The 21,807-nt window shown below is 45.1% G+C and overlaps 1 protein-coding gene and 1 pseudogene across 4 annotated transcripts in view; one reads left to right on the top strand and one right to left on the bottom strand.

Moving 5' to 3' along the window:
* Nucleotides 1–19,046, top strand: part of CDRT4 (CMT1A duplicated region transcript 4) — a 73,326-nt gene extending 54,280 nt beyond the window's left edge. For 2 of the 4 annotated variants that reach the window (XM_063655885.1, XM_054456460.1), the window contains exons 2-5: nucleotides 772–856; nucleotides 7,648–7,765; nucleotides 14,646–14,723; nucleotides 16,618–18,787. In XM_063655885.1, the coding sequence (XP_063511955.1) occupies nucleotides 14,693–14,723; nucleotides 16,618–17,045 (459 nt within the window). In that variant the 5' untranslated portion in view covers nucleotides 772–856; nucleotides 7,648–7,765; nucleotides 14,646–14,692 and the 3' untranslated portion in view covers nucleotides 17,046–18,787. Of the gene's footprint in view, nucleotides 1–771; nucleotides 857–7,647; nucleotides 7,766–14,645; nucleotides 14,724–16,617 lie in introns of all 4 variants that reach the window. The other 2 variants (XM_054456459.2, XM_054456458.2) reach the window with 2 other exon arrangements.
* On the bottom strand, nucleotides 10,706–11,258 carry LOC129016765 (large ribosomal subunit protein uL6-like; annotated as a pseudogene).
* Nucleotides 19,047–21,807: the final 2,761 nt, after the last annotated feature.

The raw sequence follows: 21,807 nt of genomic DNA, 5'->3' as shown, positions 1-21,807 counted from the left end.
TTTTACAGATGAGAACACTGAGGCTTCTGAATTTTAACTGTCTTGTTCCTTGTTCCTGGTCACACAGCTAAGTCACTGACCCGTCTTGAACTCGTGCTCTGAATTCTATGCTACACTTTCCCCAAAACAATTGTTTAATATGCAGTTTTACTGTTTTGGGAACTGTGGTGAATTCTCCTATCAATTGCCGTCTTCAGATATTGAAATCCATACACAATAATATTGCAGAACCTCACTAGAACAGTAAAGAGAGGGTGGTTTTTCTGCAATGCTGCACGAGGGTGGTTTTTAAAGGCCAGGCCTTTGTTGGGGAGAGGATGCCACAGAACACGCTCCATGAAGGGCCCGTTCCCGGATTTTAAAAGTATTTGACACATCCCTCCACCATGCCAAGAAGACACATTAAAACCCTTTTTGTTTAATTGGATTTCTGACTCAACAAAAACTCCTTTTGTCAGAACTTCAGGATTTCCTGGCATGTTACCCACACATATTTTCTATGTGGATAGTTATGTTTCATTGTATACTATTGGGGTATCTTTGTGCCTAGAAAGACTCATTTGAAATGAATAATTAAAGGTTTCTGCCCAATTTCAAGAGGCCTCTTTTGTGACTTCTGGGGAATGGACAATTTCTATTTTAATTTTTAATTATAGGCACCAATTTTTTATGTATTTAAGTGTCAATTCTCCCTCCACCCCCAAATCATTCGTCTTAGTTACATTATATTAAAATGTTGCCAGTTAACCTTCCTCATTCTGTGTTTCTCAGGAACCCAGTGAAACGAGCTGCACCAGGGACTTGAAGAAAGAGTTTTCAGCTGGGAGAAGAGAGGAAGGCAAGATATCAGAACAAGGTAAGCAAATCTGGCCTTGGGTTTTGACCAGAGTCTATCCTTCCAGTGGGCCAAGAGTTGCTTGGAATGTAAGGATTTCACTTCTGAGCCTTAAAAACACAATTTAAGGAGAGACAGAGAGAGAGAGAGAAAGAGAAAGAGAGAGAGAGACATCCCAACTAAATAACACATAATGGGATAGACGGCCCTGATAGATAAGGTTCAGATAAGATACTTGGGAGCAGAGAGGAGGGCCTGTCTATTCCACCTAGAGGCCTGGGCCAGCCTTTCAAAAGAAGTATCACTGGAGCAGTCCTGGAAGGGAAGGAGATATGAAGGGTGTATAGAGGAGGGACCATGTGTGTGAATTTATAATCATTATGAGGGAGGCAACTCCATGCATTTGAAAAAGCAGCTAACATCCATTAACAACATACAGAAGATATCCCTGGAGCTATATTTGGTGGTGATGACACCTGGCCCTGGTAAGAGCACATATTGGACCAGGTGAGACTAGAAATGGAGTTTCGAAGGGAAAGCAGAGTAGAGCTTGAGTTAGAATTTGGTACATTTAGGTCCCATGGACTTTTTCATGTTAGACAAGGTTTCATTTCTTCTTTCAACAAAGCGTGAATCCTGGACTGTCACGGGTCCATGTGCTTGAGTTCTTGCTCCTTAATAGGCACCTGCAATGTCTCATTCGATCTTCACAATAAACCTACTGGGACATGTATCATTCCCATTTTATGGATGGGGGAAAACTTTAAGGCTCAGAGAGAGACAGGGCAAGGGATTTGCCCACTTAAAAGCAGTAAAGAGCACTGCTAGGATTTGAACCCAGTCCTTTCGATTAATCCTATTTGTTTGTCATATTTTTCAGGATAATGTCCCACCTTTTGCCATTTTACCTTCTCTAGTAGTGGCTACTGCCAAGTGAGCCAGTCTGTGTTTTTCATTTGTGTCCCATGCAAGTGTGCAGCTGCTGGATATTTGGATTTCCAGTGATCCCTGGAGATTCCAGGAGAAGTTGCTTAAGACAATTGCAGTAACGTCCATTTATCTGATGATTTTGACCCAAGGGCCTGGGGACAGAGCAATGAATGTGATGGATGAGATCACCGCTGTCATGTGGCTTATAGTCTAGTTGGTTAAGAGAAAATAAATGAGTAAATCGTAAGAAATGTCAGGCAGGGATAGTGTTAGGCAGAGTATTAAAACAGGAGATGTGACAGTGACTGGTGGTGATGTCACGTAGTCAGGGAAGGCTGAGGAGTTGACATTTAGGCTGAATCCTGACTTCTAAGCAGGAACAACCCATGTGAAGATCAGAGGCACATGCAGCCCAGGCAGAGGCAGTAGCTGGGGAACGACCCTGAGGTGGGAACAAGCTTGATGTTTTTAAAGAAGAGAGGCAAGGCCAGAGTGGCCGGGCACAGTGGGTGATGTGGGGAGCTGCTCTGGCCAAGGCTTGTGGGGAGGCAGGGGCCAGATCAAAGAGGATTTGCAGGCCGACATAAGGAACTGGCATTGGCTTCTAAATGGAAGGGGAGCTGTGGGAATGTTAGGCAGGGGAATGATTTAATCTGATCATGTTTAAAAATAATCACTCTGGGTCCTCTTTGGAGAAGGAGTTGTAGGGCGTGTTCGTCCATTTTCATACCGCTATGGAGAAATACCCGAGACTGGGTAATTTATAAAGGAAAGAGGTTTAATGGATTCACAGTTCCACATGGCTGGGGAGGTCTCCACAATCATGGCGGAAGGTGAAGGAGAAGCAAAGCACGTCTTACATGGCAGCAGGCAAGACAGCATGTGCAGGGGAACTGCCCTTTATAAAACCATCAGATCTTGTAAGACTTATTCACTATCACAAGAACAGCACGGGAAACACCCACCCCCATGATTCAGTTACCTCCCACCAGGTCCCTCCCACAACACATGGGGATTATGGGAGCTACAATTCAAGATGAGATTTGGGTGGGGACATAGCCAAATCATATCACAGGGGAACGAGAGTGGAAGCAGGGATACCAGTAGCAGGTGTTCAGTAGTTCAGTTAATAGATGTTCATGTCTTAGAGGAGGCTGGTGGTGTAGAGAAGTTAAATCATGGTGAGTTTGGGGAGGATAATGGGCTGGAGATATTGAATGAAGAAGCAAGAGATGTTAGATCTTTGAACTGGGCAATTCAATGAATGATGATGCCTCTTTCTGAGATGGAAGAGACCAGAGAGGAATATATTATGGAGTAAGTTCAAGTGTTTGTTTGAACCATGAAAAGTTTGAGAGGTTATTAGATATACAAATAAAGATATAGTATATTGGCAGTTGGATATATACATTTGGACTTTGGGAAGGAAGTCAGTCTAGTTAGATTTGGCAAATTGATGAGATGTAGAGCCACAAAACTGATTGCCATCACTTTGGGGATGTGTGGAGATTAAAAAAAAAAAGAAGGGGACCAGAAATCCTCAATGGAGACTGAGAAGGAGCTTGCTCAGTGATGGTGGGATTCCACTCCTGTGGCATCATGGAAACCAGGTAGGAGAACATTTCAAGAATGTGAGAGTGAGTGCTCAACTCTATCCATGACCACTGCATTTTGGAAGGTGAGAGGCCTGAGTTGCAAGTGGAGAGGTGTTCTTTGACAGGAATAGGGATGCCTCATTCACAGTAGTGGGAAGGAAGGCAGAGTGCAGGGGAGCATATGGTGGAGAGTTGGTACGAGTGATGGTGGGAGATGAGGGTGTTCTTGATGGATTCTTGGATTTTTCTCAAAGCAGGGCAAGACAAAGACAACCTACAATGGAGGGAGAAGGAGGTGAAGAGGAGGTTTGAAATAGTTGCTTGGTGGGAATATAAAATATTTAACTTCTATTGAAAAAAGTATGAAAATTTCTTAAAGAACTAAACATAGAACTACCATTGGACACAGCAATTCTACTACTGGGAATCTACCTGAAGGAATATAAATCATTTTATCAAAAAGACACCTGCACTCATATGTTTATCCCAGCACTATGCATAATAGCAGTCATGGAATCAACCTAAATGTCCACCAGTGGTTGACTGGATAAGAAAAATGTGGCATATATATGCCATGAAATACTACGCAGCCATGAAAAAGAATGAAAGACTGTCCTTTGCAACAATATAGATGGAGCTGGAGGCCATTATTCTAAGTAAACTAACCCAGAAGCAGAAAATAAAATATCACATGTTCTCACTTATAAGTGGGAGGTAAACGATGCGTACACATGGACATAAAGGTGAAGATAATAGACACTGTGGACTCCAAAAGGGAGGAGGATGAGAGGAGGGTGAGGGTTGAACAATTACCTGTTGGGTACAATGTTCAATATTTTGGGTGATGGTTTCACTAGGAGCCCAAGCCCACCATGACATGATATACCCTTGTAACAAACAGGCACACGGACCCCTGAATCTAAAATAAATATAATATTAAAAAAAGAAAGAGCTGCTTGGGAAGTGGAAAAGTGAAAAGAGTAGGAAGGGGAAGTGTTGGTTGGACTAGCTCTGTTGATTGACTTGGAGATAGAGGAACAAGTGTGTGGAATTATAAAGAAAAGGATTCTGCAGCTAGACTGCCTGAGGGCAAATCCTGTTTTTTGTCACTTAATTGTTGTGTGACCTTGGACATGCTGCTTAATGTCCCTACAGGCTCCAGTTTCCTTGCCTGTGAAATGGGGTTAATACAATAGTACCTAATGCATATGGGTTTTGTTAGGATTTAATTAGTCACTATAGGTAATACGCTTAGCGCGGGCCCTGGTTGCACCACATGACATAGAAATGTTAGCTGTTACTCCACGTGGGACCAATCGGCACAGTGGCGTTTTCCTCCCACCAAGTTTAGTTGCTGAGATGATGGCACCCAAAACAGCCCCTCAGGTGGATTGAACTGGTATTAAGGCTTTGCCATGCAAATATGTGTTTGCATGGCACATGGGAGAGGGATACGGGGTTAAGGTTGTTTGCAAGGAAGGGACCAAAACGAGGAGCTGTGGGGTATCAACAAGATAAAGCAGGAAGCTGGAACACAAAGGGGAGACTGAGGGGAAGGTGGGGTGAGTGGATTGAAATCCAGGAATTGCTGGACTGGGAACCGCTTGGGGAGTGAGCTGGAGGGATAGAGGAGGGAAGAGTAAGAGTGGGATGCTTGCAGCTTAGATTTTGGATGTAGTGTGGTTATTGGGGATGATAAGAACAGTGGGCTGATCACAGAGGCACGGGTGGTGGAGACTGAGAGGAAGACCTGGTGATTGGAAGTGAGCAGGTCGAGGACTGCTGGGCTGGAGGTTTGCACGGATCATTCAGGAGACAATGAAGAAGCCACGGTGATGACAGGGTAACAGCACAAAGGAGGACAGTGTGCTGGGGCTCAAGTTGTCAGGGACTGAGGGGCAGAGGACAGCGCTCAGGAGCTGGCAGCAACCAGGCAGGTGAGATGGTGGTGTAGCCTGGGGGCACAAGCTTCAGAGGAGGAGGAAGGAAGGAAAATGGTTTGAGGATGGCAGTAGTGGGGAAGGAAAGTGACTGCCTCCAGGCTCTGGAACAACGCTTCCTTGAAAGGCCTGCAAAGGCCCAGGAGAGAGAGCACGTCCCCTGATGATGACCTGACAAAGTGTTCTTGGCGGGAAGTCCCAGGGGTGTATGCAGCAGAAGGGAGAGAGGGTGTGCGTCTCCACATTTCAACTTCTTATCCTCAGCTTTTCAGATTTTGAATGCAATTTCATCAGTTTACCCAAGGTGTGAAGTAAAGCCCTACACCTTTTGCTTTCTGGCAATTTCTCAACATAATTGTGACACACACTATTTATAATACAGTCACTCTCACCTTCCTCCGAGAGCACATGAGTGATTCCCTTCCTGGAAGGGTTAGGAAAGTGTTTTCTGCATGGTTGTGCTATGGGCCGGGATATTTGGAGGATGTGCAGTTCCTTAGAAGTGGAGACTGGGGCTGGGCACGGTGGCTCACACCTGTAATCCCAGCACATTGGGAGGCCGAGGGGGGCGGATCACGAGGTCAGGAGATCGAGACCATCCTGGCTAACATGGTGAAACCCCATCTCTACTAAAAATACAAAAAATTAGCCGGGCATGGTGGCAGGCGCCTGTAATCCCAGCTACTCAGGAGGCTGATGCAGGAGAATGGCGTGAACCCAGGAGGCGGAGCTTGCAGTGAGCCGAGATGGCATCATTGCACTTGAGTCTGGGCAACAGAGCGAGACTCTGTCTCAAAAAAAAAAAAAAAAAAAAAAAGTGGAGACTGGGAAGATAATTCAGGGCAAAGACACAGAATGTGCCAAGGGGTATTTAAAGGTATAAGAGCTTGGTTAGTGTGGGTAGTGATGGGGTGTTGAGAACTGAGTGCGTGTGTGTGTATGTGTGTGACTGCATGCATGTAAACGTGTATGTACATGTGTGCATGCATATGCATAAGTGTGTGAATGTGTGTGTGTGTGTAGGGGGAGAGTCTTGGTGATGGGAGCTGAGAATGGGGAGCTTTTCTGGGACAAGATTTTGGGAGTTGCTTATTACTCAAGAGTTGGGTGCAATGGGTGATGAATGTATTTTCTCACATTCTGGCATGCACTGGGGAACTGTGTGCTACTGAGGACAAGCTGTCAATAGGCTGATGGAATAACTGAATCTTGTAGAAGGCAGCTACTTTCTTTTCTTCTAGGTAAAATCTCAAATGCAAGTCACCTTCTTCAAAACAAACACTGGCCTGGATTCCTAGTGCTTTAAGCATTTCAAAAAGGGTGGCTTGGCCCATTGATTGAGCGCAGTCCTGGGAAATGCCGGGCTGTTTCCCTGAAGTGTTCTCCAGGTTCACAATGTCCCTATTGTTTCAACGGAGCAGGACTTCCTTTTTCTGATTGATTAGACATTGTGAGGGCACACATTTTAATAGTCACACTGCTCAGGAGCTGTCAGGCAGAGAGAGGGTCTCTAAGCACAAATTGCTTAAAGCCTTTCATGTTTGCTTTCCTGAATGTGAGTTTGTAGGGCTATTTCTTGCTGCCTGTTTCTCCGTATCTTTCCTACTTGTCCAGCCTGCCAGTGTACAAGCCTACCCCAAAAATGTCCATGGAAGAAAAAGGTTGAAAAGCTCTCCTCTGATTATACCTGCTTGGCTAGTTCTGGAAATTCTATTTTTAAATTTGGAACTTGATCTGTAGATAATAGATCAATAGATAATGACCGCATGTGTTTTATGCTTAATGGGCCTTCCAATGTCATCTTAAAGTGTGAATTTAATATTTATAATTGAATATTCCTTGGATAAATATAAAATTCAGATTCATGGTTGTACCTGATAGGTATACAATGCCTTGCTTCTTCCCTCAGTGAATTTGTAAAGTGTTTCTTCAGCCAATTCAGCATTCTAATTCACATGCAGAAAACACACTGTTTGGAAACTGCCTGTGTTATCTGCATGCTGGAAGGAGAACATGGATCCCGAGTGAGGAAGCACTTCACTCAGGATTTGGAAACACTGAGGATGGCATTTAAACCATTCCCACTGCCCATCATTTCCTTTGCCCTTTGAGATTTAGCACAACCATTGTCTCTTCTTGAACCTCCTTCTTGACACTCCTCCCTACCCAGGTTGAATTAGGAAACTGGTGGTCTGTCTTCCTCATGGGGCTGTGAGCTCCTTGAACCAAGGCTCAGTGCCTGCCTGATGTATGAGATGCTTAGTCAGTAACTGACTGCAGAGTGGTTGATGGAACATGTATTGTCCTATGTATTGGGAGGCCTCTGCTTTTGTTTCTCATAACACAGGTAGCAATGATTAGTCTGGATTTATCAGCATGGGAAACCTGGATTGCGGACCCTTGACGTTGAGAAGGGTAGATCCCAAAGTAAGCGGCAAAGGTGGAAAATCCACAGTGGATTCTGGGTGAGTGCAGCACCTGTCCCTCTTAGAAGAGTAATGTTTGGAGCTCAGTATAGGTTTTTTGAATGTGTGCATGTGTGCATGAATGAATATGTTGAATGGCCATGGGTACTTGAACTGTGTTTTCACCATTGGAAAATAAAATGCCCTCAACGTACACGTATAATCGTTACAGAAAATAAAGTATGGAAGCATTATGAAGAAGCAACATATCCCCTCCTTCCCATCATAAGTGATGAATCAGTAATGCCAAGTCTGTGTTAGAAGATGAGCAATTCTGATTAGACTCCCACCTCCCCACCCTGATGTGGTTAGAGACAGCTGATCCACCAGAAAGAGGCATGGTCTGTATAAGAACATCCTAACACTACCAAATGGCCCACTGTATGCAGTGTGACTTTTTAAAGATAGTGCGGTAACGGACTTGTTTCTCTTCTTCTTCGTGTGTGTGTTCGTTTCTGGGGAGGGGCGCTAGAGAGGAAGAGAAGGTGTCCAGCAAATTATTGCATAGGGAGAGGGAGAGAGATGCCTTCTTTCCGGAAAGACCAACTCGCCCCTCCCCACTCCCATTCCCCTTTGCCTTAACATTTCTACGATTCCCAAGGCTCCCCAGTGTCTGTGTCACTAAAGGCACAAGAAATGGTCATCTTCTTGTGTGCACCCCGCAGAACCCATTTGGTAGAGGTGGGGCAATGGTGACAGTTTCCATGGGATAGGGGCGGGGTAAAGAAGTGGAGAGAGTCAGAAGGGGGCGCCACTGAGAATCCATAGATGTGCACTCGGTGTTTCCCAGCGTTTCTCAGTTTGAAGTTCCGGGAGTCAGCACATGTGCTGGTCCTGTGAGATGGGCAGTTCTGTGGGTCTCTTGTCGGCCCATTCGGGTGGAGATCAGCATGGAAACTGCACGTTCTGCTAAGTGGATCCTTGCTCAGGAGCATCTTTCCAGATCTCAGAGATAAGCTTTTCAAGACACTTCTGGCTTTAGTGGCAGCTTCCTCTTTAGCCAAAAATAAATGAGGAGTGGCCAAAGGGTAGGAAAAATAAAGAAAAAAGCAGACGGTAGGGAGGAGATGGAAGGTCAAAGAGGATAAAATGCAGAGGTGAAATGAGGGTTTGCATCAGGCTCCTATTTGAGAAAATGTGATTCTCCTTCTGGGGCCAGGCAAGACACTTAGGGATGACTCAGGGAGAAAAGTGGGAGGTGAGACAAACAAAAGAAGCCTTGCAGATTGGAGCAGAGAAGAGAAGAAAGAGGCTGAACAGAGGGAACACAGGTCTTGTTTCCAGTGGAGCTTGTTCTTCTGCATAGGGACAGTTTTGGGGACTCTGCAGCTGATTTCAGAGAAGGTGATTCATTGAAGATCCTGTTATACCCCGAGCAAGTTCATCATTCTTTCCTCTTACTCCGTAACATTCTCTGAGGCTTGCAACTCCAAAACAAGGGCAGGAGAAGAACATTTTTTCACTGGTTGCTAGTACCATGAGATGCCCCACACAATAAATGAATGAATGAATGAGTGATTCCTTGGTCAAATGAGATTAGGGGATGCTGCATACTCACTCTCCCTTTTGGAGAATTACAGAACAAGTTAACGTATAACAGACTCTGAAAATCCTGCTCCAAAGGAATTTTTTTAACATGGCATTTTTTTTTCTAACTTAGTTGACTGAGGACAGGCCTGAAATCTTGCAGATTTAGAAGATGTGGTGACTCCTGGGTTGAACAATCTGTATGGCTTTATAGGGCAGCTTTTGCCATGGGCCCCTTCTTTTTCTTTAAGTAATACCTATTAACATTTTGAGGATTCTTGCATTCTGTGGGACACAGTTTAGGAAACACTAGATTGAGATAATAATCCACTCATCATGACTATGTAAATGGCATTACTTTCACAGCATTAGTGGGGCAAAAAGTCTGAGTGGGGTCGATTTGTGCCAGAGCGCTAATCCATCAATCCTGCCTGGAACCCGTAAAATCCTTTTGCAAGATGGTTTCCTGAGATAAGGATGCAGCTTGTGGCCAGAGAGGGGTGAGATCATTAGATTTGCATGAGAATCCCATGGCGGCCACAGTTTCCTTAGCTCTGTACTTTAAAGCCACTGCTTCTTCTTTGATCTAAGTCAATTTTGTATTGGCAGGTGGTGGTTGTGGAAATACTCCATGGCCCTTTTAAATGTTTAAAGGCCCTTGAGATGCAGTGCTGACTATAATCAGGGATTCTTGAGTGAAAGCATGTGTCTTAGGACTGGAAACGGACTGAAAAGATCTTCTGGACCCATTTTTTTTTTTTTTTTTCTCTCTCTCTCTTTCTCCCAGGCTAGAGTGCAATGGGGTGATCTCGGCTCACTGCAACCTCCTTCTCCTGGGCTCAAGCAATTCTCCTGCCTCAGCCTCCCGAGCAGCTAGGATTACAGGCACCTGCCACCGTGCTTGGCTAATTTTTGTATTTTTAGTAGAGACGGGGTTTCATCACGCTGGCCAGGCTGGCCTCGAACCCCTGGCCTCAAGTGATCCACCCACCTTGGCCTCCTAAAGTGCTGGGATTACAGGTGTGAGCCACCGCGCCCGGTTCTTTTTCTGTTTCTAAGTAGTTAATAATAATATTTTATAACTCTTCAATTTTTTTTTTGTTTTAGATTCTAGAACAGCAGTTCCCAAATTTTGCTGCACAGAGAAATTGTCTGGGAAACTTTTAATTCCAGTGCCTGTACTGCATCCCATTCCAATCAAATCACGATGTTGGGAGTGGGCGCCTACATTTGTATTTTTCCAAGATCCCTAGTAATTCCAATGTGCTGCAAAGTTTGGGGACCACTGGGTTTAGAAGCATTTTAATTTCCAGACATTTTTTTTCCAAATCAATAGGTCTTTTATTGCATCTTTTAAATATCACAAGTAGGTCTTAGGAATCACTGTTTCTGTAGCTGGACATCTCTTAGACCTTATTCATCAGCCTGCTGAACAGTTCCTTTTTCAGAGACATATATACCATCCAAAAATTTCCTGATTGCCTTGTTTTTAACTGTTGTGGCTTGCTGAATCAAAGCCGCTGAATTTGAAACAAGCTCAATGTCGTTTCCTTCATCTTTCTGGGTTTGAGATACTGAACAAGCAACACCTGGTCTCATCCGAACCCTGCGGATGTATTTTTCACCCAAGAAATTTTGGATTTCAACAGGAGACCCATTCTCCTGGATAACAACGTTGATGGGGAAGTGGGCATACACAGACCTTAACTTGTAATGGAAGTCCAGTGTGACACCCTTGATCATGTTCTGTACATGAGTAAAATAGTCCGAACAGTAGCAGTTCCTTTCCGTTACCCCACCATTTGTCAACCCGGAGCCTTTTTTGTTTTCTTTCCAAGAAGACTCAGTTCTACACTGATGCGATTGAAGTCCCTCTGGGGCCCTTCACGATAACTGTGTGTCCCTTCAGAGTAATGTCGACATTTTCTAGAATGTTAGCAGTCTGATTGCTGAGAACGGTCTTCATTCTCGCAGCAGACGTGGCAAAGGAAGCAATTTCCAGACATTTTTAAAACAACTGTGGGCTAGGTGTTATGACTCACACCTATAATCCCGGCACTTTGGGAGGCAGAGGTGGGAGGATCGCTTGGGCCCAGGAGCTTGAGATCAGGCTGGGCAAAATAGCGAGACCCCTGTCTCTACAGAAAAAAAAAAGAAAAAAAAAAAATTTCCAGGTATGGTGGTGTGTACCTGTAGTCCCAGCTACCCAGGAGGTGAAGGCAGGAGGATTGCTTGAGCCCAGGAGATCAAGGCTGCAGTGAGCTATGATCGTGCCACTACACTCCAGCCTGAGTGACAGAGTGAGGCCCTGTTTCTTAAAAAAAAAAAAAAAAAAAAAAAAAAGAAAGAAAGAAAGAAAAAAAATTACAGAACTGTGTCTCTCTGGGACAGGAGTTCATCCTCATCCTCATTTTGTAAGTGACAACTGAGGTCCTAAGACGTTAAGGAAGGTGATCAAGGTTGATTGTTTCACGTTCCAGGTAATTGAATGATCTAGGCCAAACCCAGTCTATCAGACTAGATTCTGAAAATGGTGGGATGAGAGATTGCGTGGGGGGAGTGGGGAGCTGGCCCTGAAAGCCCAGTGGTCTGAACATGGGCTTTGTGTCTGTAGGAAAAACAAGAAAGCCGCTTCAACGCTCTGCCTCCTGCCCCTCCCGTCAATGCTGTTTCTGTCTGTAGACTGCTGGTTTGCATTTCATTTACAGGGACACAAAATGGAACCTTTGTGCTGGAATTGAAGGAAATTATAAAAGCCCACAGCTTCTCTTCAGACTTAATGTCAACTATTTGTCTCCTGTTATTTTCAAACAAACAAGTCCTCCCCATGAGTTTTGAGGCAGTCCCAAACACTCCCTCCCTTGGTTCTTTTTATCGTTTCCTAGTCCCTGCTTCAGCAGGTATGAGAAAAACCCACCATTCGTAGACTTGTCCTATCAGCCACACAGCACAGCTGTAGGGGTCAGGTGAGTCCTGGCCAGAGGCTCTGAGCAGGATGATGGGTCACACAGATGCACACAAGTCTGGAAACAAATGTTTGACTAAGACTAGGCTTTCCTGAGGCTTCAGGGTTCATCAACTAGAAACTTAGAAGCAATGATGAAAGGAATGACTCCCAAACCCTCCAAATATTGCCAGCTGAAACATATTTCCACCATCTGGCATCCTATTTTACAGAGGAGAAGATGAAGAAATTTCTTTCTTTTTTTTTTTGGAGATGGAGTCTCACTCCATTGCCCAGGCTGGAGTGCAGTGGCGCGATCCCGGCTCACTGCAACCTCCGCCTCCTGGGTTCAAGTGACTCTTCTGCCTCAGCCTCTTGAGCAGCTGGGATTACAGGCATGCATCACCACGCCCAGCTAATTTTGTATATTTAGTAGAGACAGGATTTCACTATGTTAGCCAGGCTGATCTCGAACTCCTGACCTCAGGTGATCTGCCTGTCGCGGTCTCCCAAAGTGCTGAGATTACAGGCGTGAGCCACTGCACCCAGCCAAGAAATTTCTAACAATGCTAAAATATGGAAGACAAGTAAAGAGTTCTATTTTCACTAGAGGTGGACAGGCCCAAGTTGGGTGGCCACTTGCATGTCATGCTGTATGTTATGGGGACTTGGAATGGGTGACTTTAAATTCTGAGGCCTTATGGTAGGTCTTAGAAGGAGAACTAAGATGCTTTACCTTACAATTAAAAAAAATGATGACATGAAACTTTCTCTAGGTTAGATGACTATTTGAGCATTATTTCTTCCCTAGCCTCAAAATAATGACCTTGTGAATTCTTCTAGAACTGCACTGTTGTGGAAGATTGGCACTGATAGCCACAGCAGGGACTCTGTAAGATCTGTCTCTAAATAGGTTTGACAAAAAGAGCCTTTTTTGGGGAGTATGAATGAATCTCCGGGATGCCATCCTTTGATAGATGTGTTATAATAAAATGCTGGAATGTGTGAATAATTTACTCTATAAAAATAGTGGAATTTAAAGTTGACCCTGTCAATGACACACTCACTACCATTCCACAATAGTTCCTTGATTAGGGAAAAAGGGGGATGAAAAACCTGGGAACTGCTTATCTTGGAGGAGTGTTCCATGCAGAAATGAATCAGCCCTCACGTACGTGGCAACTGATAAAAAAGGCTTAACACCCGCTACTCAGTCTAAACCGGGACTACGCAGAGTATGAACCACAGACCAGCAACATCAGTATCATTAAGGAGTTACTTAGGGATGCAAATTCTCAGGTCCTCAAAACAGACCTACTGAATCAGAATCTCTAAGGTGGGACCTGGGTGTCTGTGGTTGCACAAGGTCTCCAGGTGATTCTAGTACTTGGTAAAATTTGAGAAGCACTGCCTTCGACCCATGGTTCTCAAAGTGTGATCTCCAGACCAAAAGCACCAGCATCATCTGGGAGCCGTTCAGAATCATCTGAGACTCTTTTTCAATGGGCTTCTGCAGGTGATAGTGGAAATGCTTCATGGCACTTTTAAGTGCTTAAGGGCCACAGAGGTGGCAAAATCGAATATAGAAATGGAATGAACTCTTAGGCATGTGCATGTGTCTTAGAGCTGGAAAGGAACCAAAAAAAGATCTCCTGGACTCATTTCTTGTCTCTAGGTAGTTAATAATATAATCTTACAAATCTCCAGTAGTTTTTTTTTTCTTTCTCCCTTTTGGTTTAAAACAGTGGTTGCTAAATCAGCAATTCTGGAGATGGGCTCAGCAATCTGGCCTTTAATAAGCGCTCCGGGTGGATGCTGCCTCAAGTTTGAGAACCACTACACCATGGTTTCCATCAGATTTTCCCCCTGCATGGCTGCATAGAGCATTAGACTTCCATGTTTCACCCTGGGCTTGGGGCCCCAGTAGCTGACCCCTGGCCGCCGCGCATCTCTGCTACCTTCTGTCCCTGATTCCAGGCTGAGAAGTGCAGGTTGGATGTCGTGCTTGTAGTAATGTGACCACTCTCGGACTCTGGTAGAGGAGATAGAAAGGTTTTGAAATGAGGACTTTTTTTTTTTCACTTCATCTCTGTGGACCAGCCTCCACACAGCTCCCAGCCTACCCAGCCTCTCTCCTTTAAAACTAGGAGACTGGAAAGCAGAACACCAAGAGACTATCATGACAGTCTACAGCTCTTGAGCAAGGCCATGCCTGCAGGCCTTTGCGGGGCTCACTTGGCCTGTCTCCAGCTCCACAGAAAACATGTCCTCTTCTCAGCGGGTGGAGTCATCTTAGCCTCATGCAGAGACTATATAGGACCTAGGACCCCCCAGGGTGGCTACTAATCACTTTCCTAAGCTCAGGCCAGTTTGAGGAGGCTCTGGCTAACAAGTGTATATTTCCCATAGGAATCTGGACCTGTGATATTAAGAAATCAGTAAATATTAAAAAGAAGATGGATGCAAGAAGGATGAAGAAAGAACAAGGTAGGGTTGGGAGTGTTACCAGTGGAAGCTCCTGCACTGGGGCTGTCTAGGGTTGGAGGATTTGCAGTGGGAAGAGGCCACTGGCCGGCCACTCTTGTTATGCTGGCAGAGAACAAAGCATGTTCAGGAGATGGAATGGGGTTGCTGCTCATTTTGGTCCAGGCGTTTGAGTTTTCACTCTGCCAGATTCATGCAAATGCCCTATCCCACAAGATCTTTACATTTGCTTGGAAGAGGCAAGGGTGAACAGTCTGTGCTTGAAGGCCTTGCTGGGAAGTTTCTAGTGAGAGGTAATGTCACACATGACTTTTACAGGGAGATGGAATCCTTCTACAGCACATTCTTTACTGACAGATCTGTCCCCAGACAAGCTCCAGCTCCTGGACAGCTACGAGGCAGCGTGGGAATAACTACACGACCTACACTTCACTTGATTATCCCCATTTACAGCATTTTTTTTTTTAACTACATTCAATTTGGAGATGGCAACATGACTCTTTTAACTCCCCTCCCTGCAAAACTCCAGTTGAAATGACCAAAGAAATATAGAATTAGGGAAAGAATGCACCACATAAGAACACAGAGGAAGGTAGCAGCTGCAGGAGAGAAATTGAATCGTTTCTGCTAAATAGAGTAACGTTGCTAATGAAAGATGGGAAGGACTGACATGCCCGTGATTTTGGGTCTGTAAAGGAACAGGCTGCTTGATAAACTAATGGGTTGAATTTCTAGCAACACCCGCCCCCCTCAGCAAACACCACAAACTTGTGGCCAGCAACCACAGTGAAAAGCTTTGGTTTTTTTGAGCCTTGTTAAGCTTGAGTTCAAACCCACCACTTGTTAGTTGCGCAAGCTAGTCAGCCTCAGTTTCGTCCTCTATTAAATGAGAGAATACCTACCTTATAAGGTGTAACTAGAATTACACCTTATAAGGTGTAACTAGAATTACACCTTATAAGGTGTAACTAGAATTACACCTTATAAGGTGTAACTAGAATTACACCTTATAAGGTGTACTAGAATTATAAGGAGGATCCACTTCCTACTTCCTCCTTTAGCCTTGTGGATTCCTTCTAGCACCCGCTGGGGGCTGAGCCTATCAGGGCACAAAGCCAGAATGTGGTTTATAGAATCCCAGCCCCAGCATCTCCAAGCATAGGATGGATTTTGAAGCCAAGAGGGAATTAGCTCTCGGCTGGGTTCTGAGTGATCCCATCCAGCTGCTACTGGACCTGGTATTGAGAGGTTTTTCCCTTGGAGGGCAAACAAAGTGGCAGTGAGGACCAGGGTGTCCCCTGCTGAGACATAGCCGAAAGTTTTAGTTACTGTGCTAAAAGCTTTACATAAGTTATCTTTAATCCACAAGAAAATTCCATGAACTTTGTCTTATTCTAATCACCATTTTACAGATTAAGCACTTGAAGTTTAGCAAGGTTAAGAAACTTGTTCAAGGTTCACAGCTATGGAGAGTGTAGAGTAGGAATTTGGAGCAGACAAGTACAGAACCCATGCTTTCAAGCACTAAGTGTACTGTTCCAAGCCCTTGAAATATATTACTTTCTTTAGTTCTCAGGCCTTAGACTAACCATTTTTATTGGTGAAAAGATAGAAGTTCAGGGGTAACACAATTTGAGGTTATGCAAATATTTAAAATCAATCAGGTCTGTTTGACTCTGTCTCTTGCTCCTTACCATTCTGTCGTTGTTTAATTGATAGACTTTCTAGGATGTTGTTCTGTTCCCCCACTTTGAATTGGATTTTATTCCTACTGAATACAAGGGGTGCAAAATAGGGAGGACTTCAAAATCTGGTTCTAATGCCTTCTCATTTTTTGAAGAATCAAGCTATTGCATGTGACTGCCTCTAAATGGCCTGCATTTCTCTTTGTTGGTAGGACTCACAGAAAACACTGGACTTCCCCGGAAGCTGCTTGAAAAACATGACCCCTGGCCAGCCTATGTCACCTATACCTCTCAGACAGTGAAAAGACTCATTGAGAAAAGCGAAACTAGACAACTGGAATGCATGCGTGCCCTCGAGGAAAGACCCTGGGCATCAAGGCAGAATAAACCTTCCAGTGTCATTCAGCTGAAAAGGAGGAAGTCGTCCAAGTCTTCTGGCAAAGCTGTGTTCAGAGACACGCTGTCAGAATCCACATTATCCATGTGGGGCACTTATTCGGTATCGGCCATGGCTCCTACCATGATCCCAGAACCCACACACTTACGTACGGATTCCAGAGACTGTCCAACTGAAAACTATAACAAGATCATCTTTGCCCGAAAGCCTATGATGAGGATGCTCCCTACAGTTCGCTACTGACCAACAAGGAGAAACATGCAAATGTTTAGCCAGGGGTCCCTGCAGCCATCCCCCAAGAATGTACAGCAATTAAGCTCCATTTACCACTCATTTGACGGTGTCCTTTAAATCTGAACTTGCTCTTGCTCATGCAGAGCTTGGCTGAGAGAAACCAGATCAGAATGTAAGCTATAGGTGGGTGGGTGAGTGTGTCCCCTCCCACACTGCTCTCTGGTGGGGTTGGGCAGTCCCCGGCTCTAGTCTCTGCTACAGATTCTCAGGACCAAAATGTGGGTGATTTGTCTGGGTCCAGGCAGGAGATAGGAATCACACAAGCTCTTTTATTAGAGATAATATAAAGAATGATTAACCAGGTGACAGTAAAGGGCAGGAAGGGAATATAAAGGTATCCATGGAGGTAGCACCACAGGAAGCAGGCATCACACTTGAGGCTTGGGAACAAGGGGAAGATGCTGGACTCATTGAAAGGTAGTTGCTTGGAGAAGGGACATGGGGCTGAATCTCAGACTTCTGAGGTGGGGTAGTGGGGATGCCACTCAAGGCAGCTGGTATCTCTGAGCTCCGAGGAGAGTCCTGTGGGGATGGTGCCCCCTCCTCTGAATAGGGGAGCTGTTTTGTTGGTGTCTCTGAGGGGACCCCCATGAGGCTGCTTTTGTGAGTGTTGGAAAAACCAAAAACTGCATTGAAATGTTTCTGGGAGGAGTTGCCACTGCCTGGGTGAAGAAAAAGCGCTGCTAGGGTTAGCAACCTGCTGGCAGGGACAGGAAGCTGATAGAAAGTGAACAGGAAGCAAACAGGAAGTGAGCAGGGAGCCACTTCCTACTTCCTCCTTTAGCCTTGCAGATTCCTTCTAGCACCCCCTGGGGGCTGAGCCTATCAGGGCACAAAGCCAGAATGTGGTTTGTAGAATCCCAGCCCCAGCATAGGATGGATTTTGAAGCCAAGAGGGAATTAGCTCTCGGCTGGGTTCTGAGTGATCCCATCCAGCTGCTACTGGACCTGGTATTGAGAGGTTTTTCCTTGGAGGGCAAACAAAGTGGCAGTGGGGACCAGGGTGTCCCCTGCTGAGAAATGGAGAGCTCTTTTCCCCTGTACTTCTCTGAGGTTTGCCTTGTGGAGCCAAGTGCTTGGGGGAGGAGCTCCTGGCAGGACTCCAGCTGTTATTTGTCAGAGGACAGCTAGGATTGGTTCACCCATGCTCTGAGTTGGCCCCAAAGCGAGCTATGCTGAACTCTTCTCCATCTCCAAGCAGACAACCTTTGTCTTTACATGCAGGAGGGATCCAGTTATGACAGGCTGACCCAGCTGGTTTCATGTTTGGAGTTTATCTACTGAGTAAGGCTGACCTTACCTGAGTTTCTGTATGTGTATTTGCAAGACAGTTAATACTAATCCATCATCCCTCACAGAGATGTAGAGGATGAGATGTAGTAACTTATAGAAGTATCATTTGGGAAAGTTGAATTTGCCCTACAAGGCATGTTCTCCATTCAAGGGTCTTGTGTAAATGTTTGCAGACACAGGTGCAGCTTTGGAGAACTCACCTCTGGCTCCTGTGATTTTGTGTTGGGACAGCTGCCTAAATTAGGAGCTCTAGACCTGTTCTTGGTTCCCAACTGTTGGCCAGAATGAATTCTTGCAAAAATATAGGTGGTTTCCAGGGAATTTGAATGATTGTATTTTGTGTCCATGAAATGTTTACAGACATGGAGGCAGGCAATAAATTCCTCCAATAATTTTTTAATCTCTTTTGTTGTTTTATGGGTGTTTATTTCTAGGTTATATTTGAGAAGGTATGGATTACAGAGACTCATTGAGTGCTACAGTTTATTGGAATTTGGGGTTATTTCTTTTAATACCTTCAAGGGCAGAGTGGTATGGTAACTGTGCAACCTTCAGGTTGTTTTTTTTTAAAACCTTCGGTTGTTTTTTTAAAATTTCTAAGCATTTAATAGTTTTTACAAAAGTATGCACTCTATAAATTAAAATGATTTTTCTGTGTGTGTGTGTGTTTTTTGTTTTTTTTTTTAAGTCACAGTCTTGCTCTGTCACCCAGGCAGGAGGGCAATGACACAACCTCTGTTCATTGCAACCTCCACTGCCCAGGTTCAAGAATTTTTCTGCCTCAGCCTCCTGAGTAGCTGGGATTACAGGCACCCACCACCACGCCCGGCTAATTTTTGTATTTTTAGTAGAGATGGGGTTTCCCCATGTTGGTCAGGCTGGTCTTGAACTCCTGACCTCAGGTGATCTGCCCACCTTGGCCTCTCAAAGTGTTGGGATTTATAGGCATGAGCCACTGCACCCGGCAAAATAATTTTTCTATAGATATCATTGTTTAAATTAATTTAATTCTCAGCCTATTATAACAACACAAGCATGAGCCTAGGATATCATTAACATCTGATGTTGTGGTAGAAATTGTCTGTGTTCCGTGACTGTGGTCCAGAAGCATTACCTCCTAAGGCAATTTAACAAAGAAAAAGAGTCTAATTCCTTTGAATGGGGAACTCTGCTTAAGCCCAAGCTGGGACTCGCAGGTCTGGCTAACATTGAGACTTAACCAGCCATGACTATCTGAATTCCGCCAGAGAAGAAGCAGCTGGATCCAATAATGATCCAGCCTTGGTCACTGGGGGAGGAGCCTGATCCTGGGGGAGGAGGATGACCTGCCATGTCTGATGCTCAGATTTGTCCCTTGGTTCAGCTCTTCCTGAGTGCCATGTGGGTGGCGATCAATGATGCAAACTCTCAAATGGCTCTTTCACTAAAAATCCTGGAAGGCCCTGGGGTACACATAAAAAGTGGGGCGAGATCTCGACTTCACAGTGCATCAACAAGCAGGTCCCACTGCTCTAGGTATGGGCAAGAAACAGCCAGGTCTTGTAGACCCAATGGGTGCTTGGCAGGACCAGCTTGGTTCATGAGGAACCAAGAGACATCCTTGGCACTCCCAGAAATAGACATGGAGCCCTTGCTAAGGCCTGAAGTTCATCACAAGCAGCCAGGGCATGGAGTGGAATGCAGGTGATTCCGAATGTAACCTCATCGGTCTGTCCAAGCTGGAGAGGCCCGGGGTATCTCAGGTTACGCTAAACATATTTAACTTACATCTCTCAGAGGGACCTGGCTTTCTCTAATGTTCCACAGCCCGCAGCCTCTTTTTATTTATCTCCTCTCCATATGGAATTGTCTGCTTGGCAGGAGAGCTGTTTCAATTAGTCTCCCTGACGTAGTAGTTTCATGAAACATCAGAATATGTATTTTGTTAGTCCGTCTGTGTTGCTCTGTAACTAAGGCCCCGTTTGACACACATTGAGCAGCTGCTTCAAGCAGATTCTTTGGCTCCCTGTACAGAGTATGGTATTTACCCATTTGCAAATTCCACGGTTGGCGTTTAAACAGTTGAAGTTTAACCTCGGCAACATGACTGAGCCTGCTGGTCATTTTCATGTTGGCAGGGGCTATTAGGACATCAAATAGTTCCACATTCTGCAGCCTTTTTAGCCGTGGGCTGGGAGCATATCTTAAAGGAGATTAGTCTGCGTGACAGATAAGAGGCTGCAGGAGGCTGGGCACGGTGGCTCACGCCTGTAATCCCAGCATTTTGGGAGACCGATATGGATGAATCACCTGAGGTGAGGAGTTTGACACCAGCCTGGCCAACATGGTGAAACACCATCTCCACTAAAATACAGAAAAAATTAGCCAGGCATGGTGGTGGGCACCTGTAATCCCAGCTACTCAGCAGGCTGAGGCAGGAGAATCACTTGAACCCAGGAGGTGGAGGTTGCAGTGAGCCAAGATAGTACCATTGCACTCTAGAGCCTGGGCAACAAGACCGAATCTCTGTCAGAAAAAAAAAAAAGAGTCTGCAGGAAAGTCTTTAAAGAGGTAACTGCATAAACAAAGGCACAGTGCAGATGTGGGCAAGCCAGATATTTGGGGGTGGCCCAGGAGCCCTCTAACTGGAATAGAAGTGAGGTGAGACCTAAACAAAGAGCAGTTGTCGACTTTATCAACAGCAAGTGTAAGAGCCACTTTGGAATGAGACCAGAGCAGTATGACCAGTCCCTTAGTCTTTTTTTTTTTTTTTTTTTTTTTTTTAATAGGACAGGGAGAACAAGACGGGCACCCTGAGGTAGGGATTTTGATCCTTGGATCCTAAAGGGGGTCTTCAGAGGCAGTGGGGGAGTCACACGGAGCAGCGCAGCTCTCGGTGCTGGAATCCCAACTAGGAACTGACGATGCATCCAGGAAGGCAAGAATCTAGGAGTAGGAATGCTGGCCCTGCAGCCTCACTCCATGTGGACAACGGTTGTGTAAAGATTGTTAAAGTGCTTTGAGAGCTGGGTCCAAGCAAATGTACACATCTGAACGATGTGGCTCTTTTCAGCCTTGATTGAGTCATTCCTTCTTGGAGGCTTTTTGGAATCCCCACACTTTTAGACCAAAGGGCACATTTTCAGAGCCCACACATTATCAGTGCCAGATAAGAGTAGACAGACTGAGAAACCAGGGGAGATAGGGCCAGGGAAGGCGAGTAAACAGGGACCTGAGGTTTACTGTGATCTGATGTTGTCAGAGCCTGGGCTGAAGCTGAGGGTTGGGCTTATGTTTGTCAAGCAATCAGGAAAACCTCCATCTTCTTCTTTCACTACACATCCCCATATCCCCTTCCCTCTGTCTCTCACCAGGAACCCAGGGCTTCAGCCAGCTACTGTGGTGCTTGCAAACCCCACAACAGTGTCCTAGATCTGTA

Source organism: Pongo pygmaeus, chromosome 19 (assembly GCF_028885625.2).
Source record: "Pongo pygmaeus isolate AG05252 chromosome 19, NHGRI_mPonPyg2-v2.0_pri, whole genome shotgun sequence".
NCBI classification, from domain to species: Eukaryota; Metazoa; Chordata; class Mammalia; order Primates; family Hominidae; genus Pongo; species Pongo pygmaeus.
The sequence above is the reverse complement of the archived record's forward strand: the minus strand, read 5'-3'. Positions and strand labels throughout refer to the sequence as shown.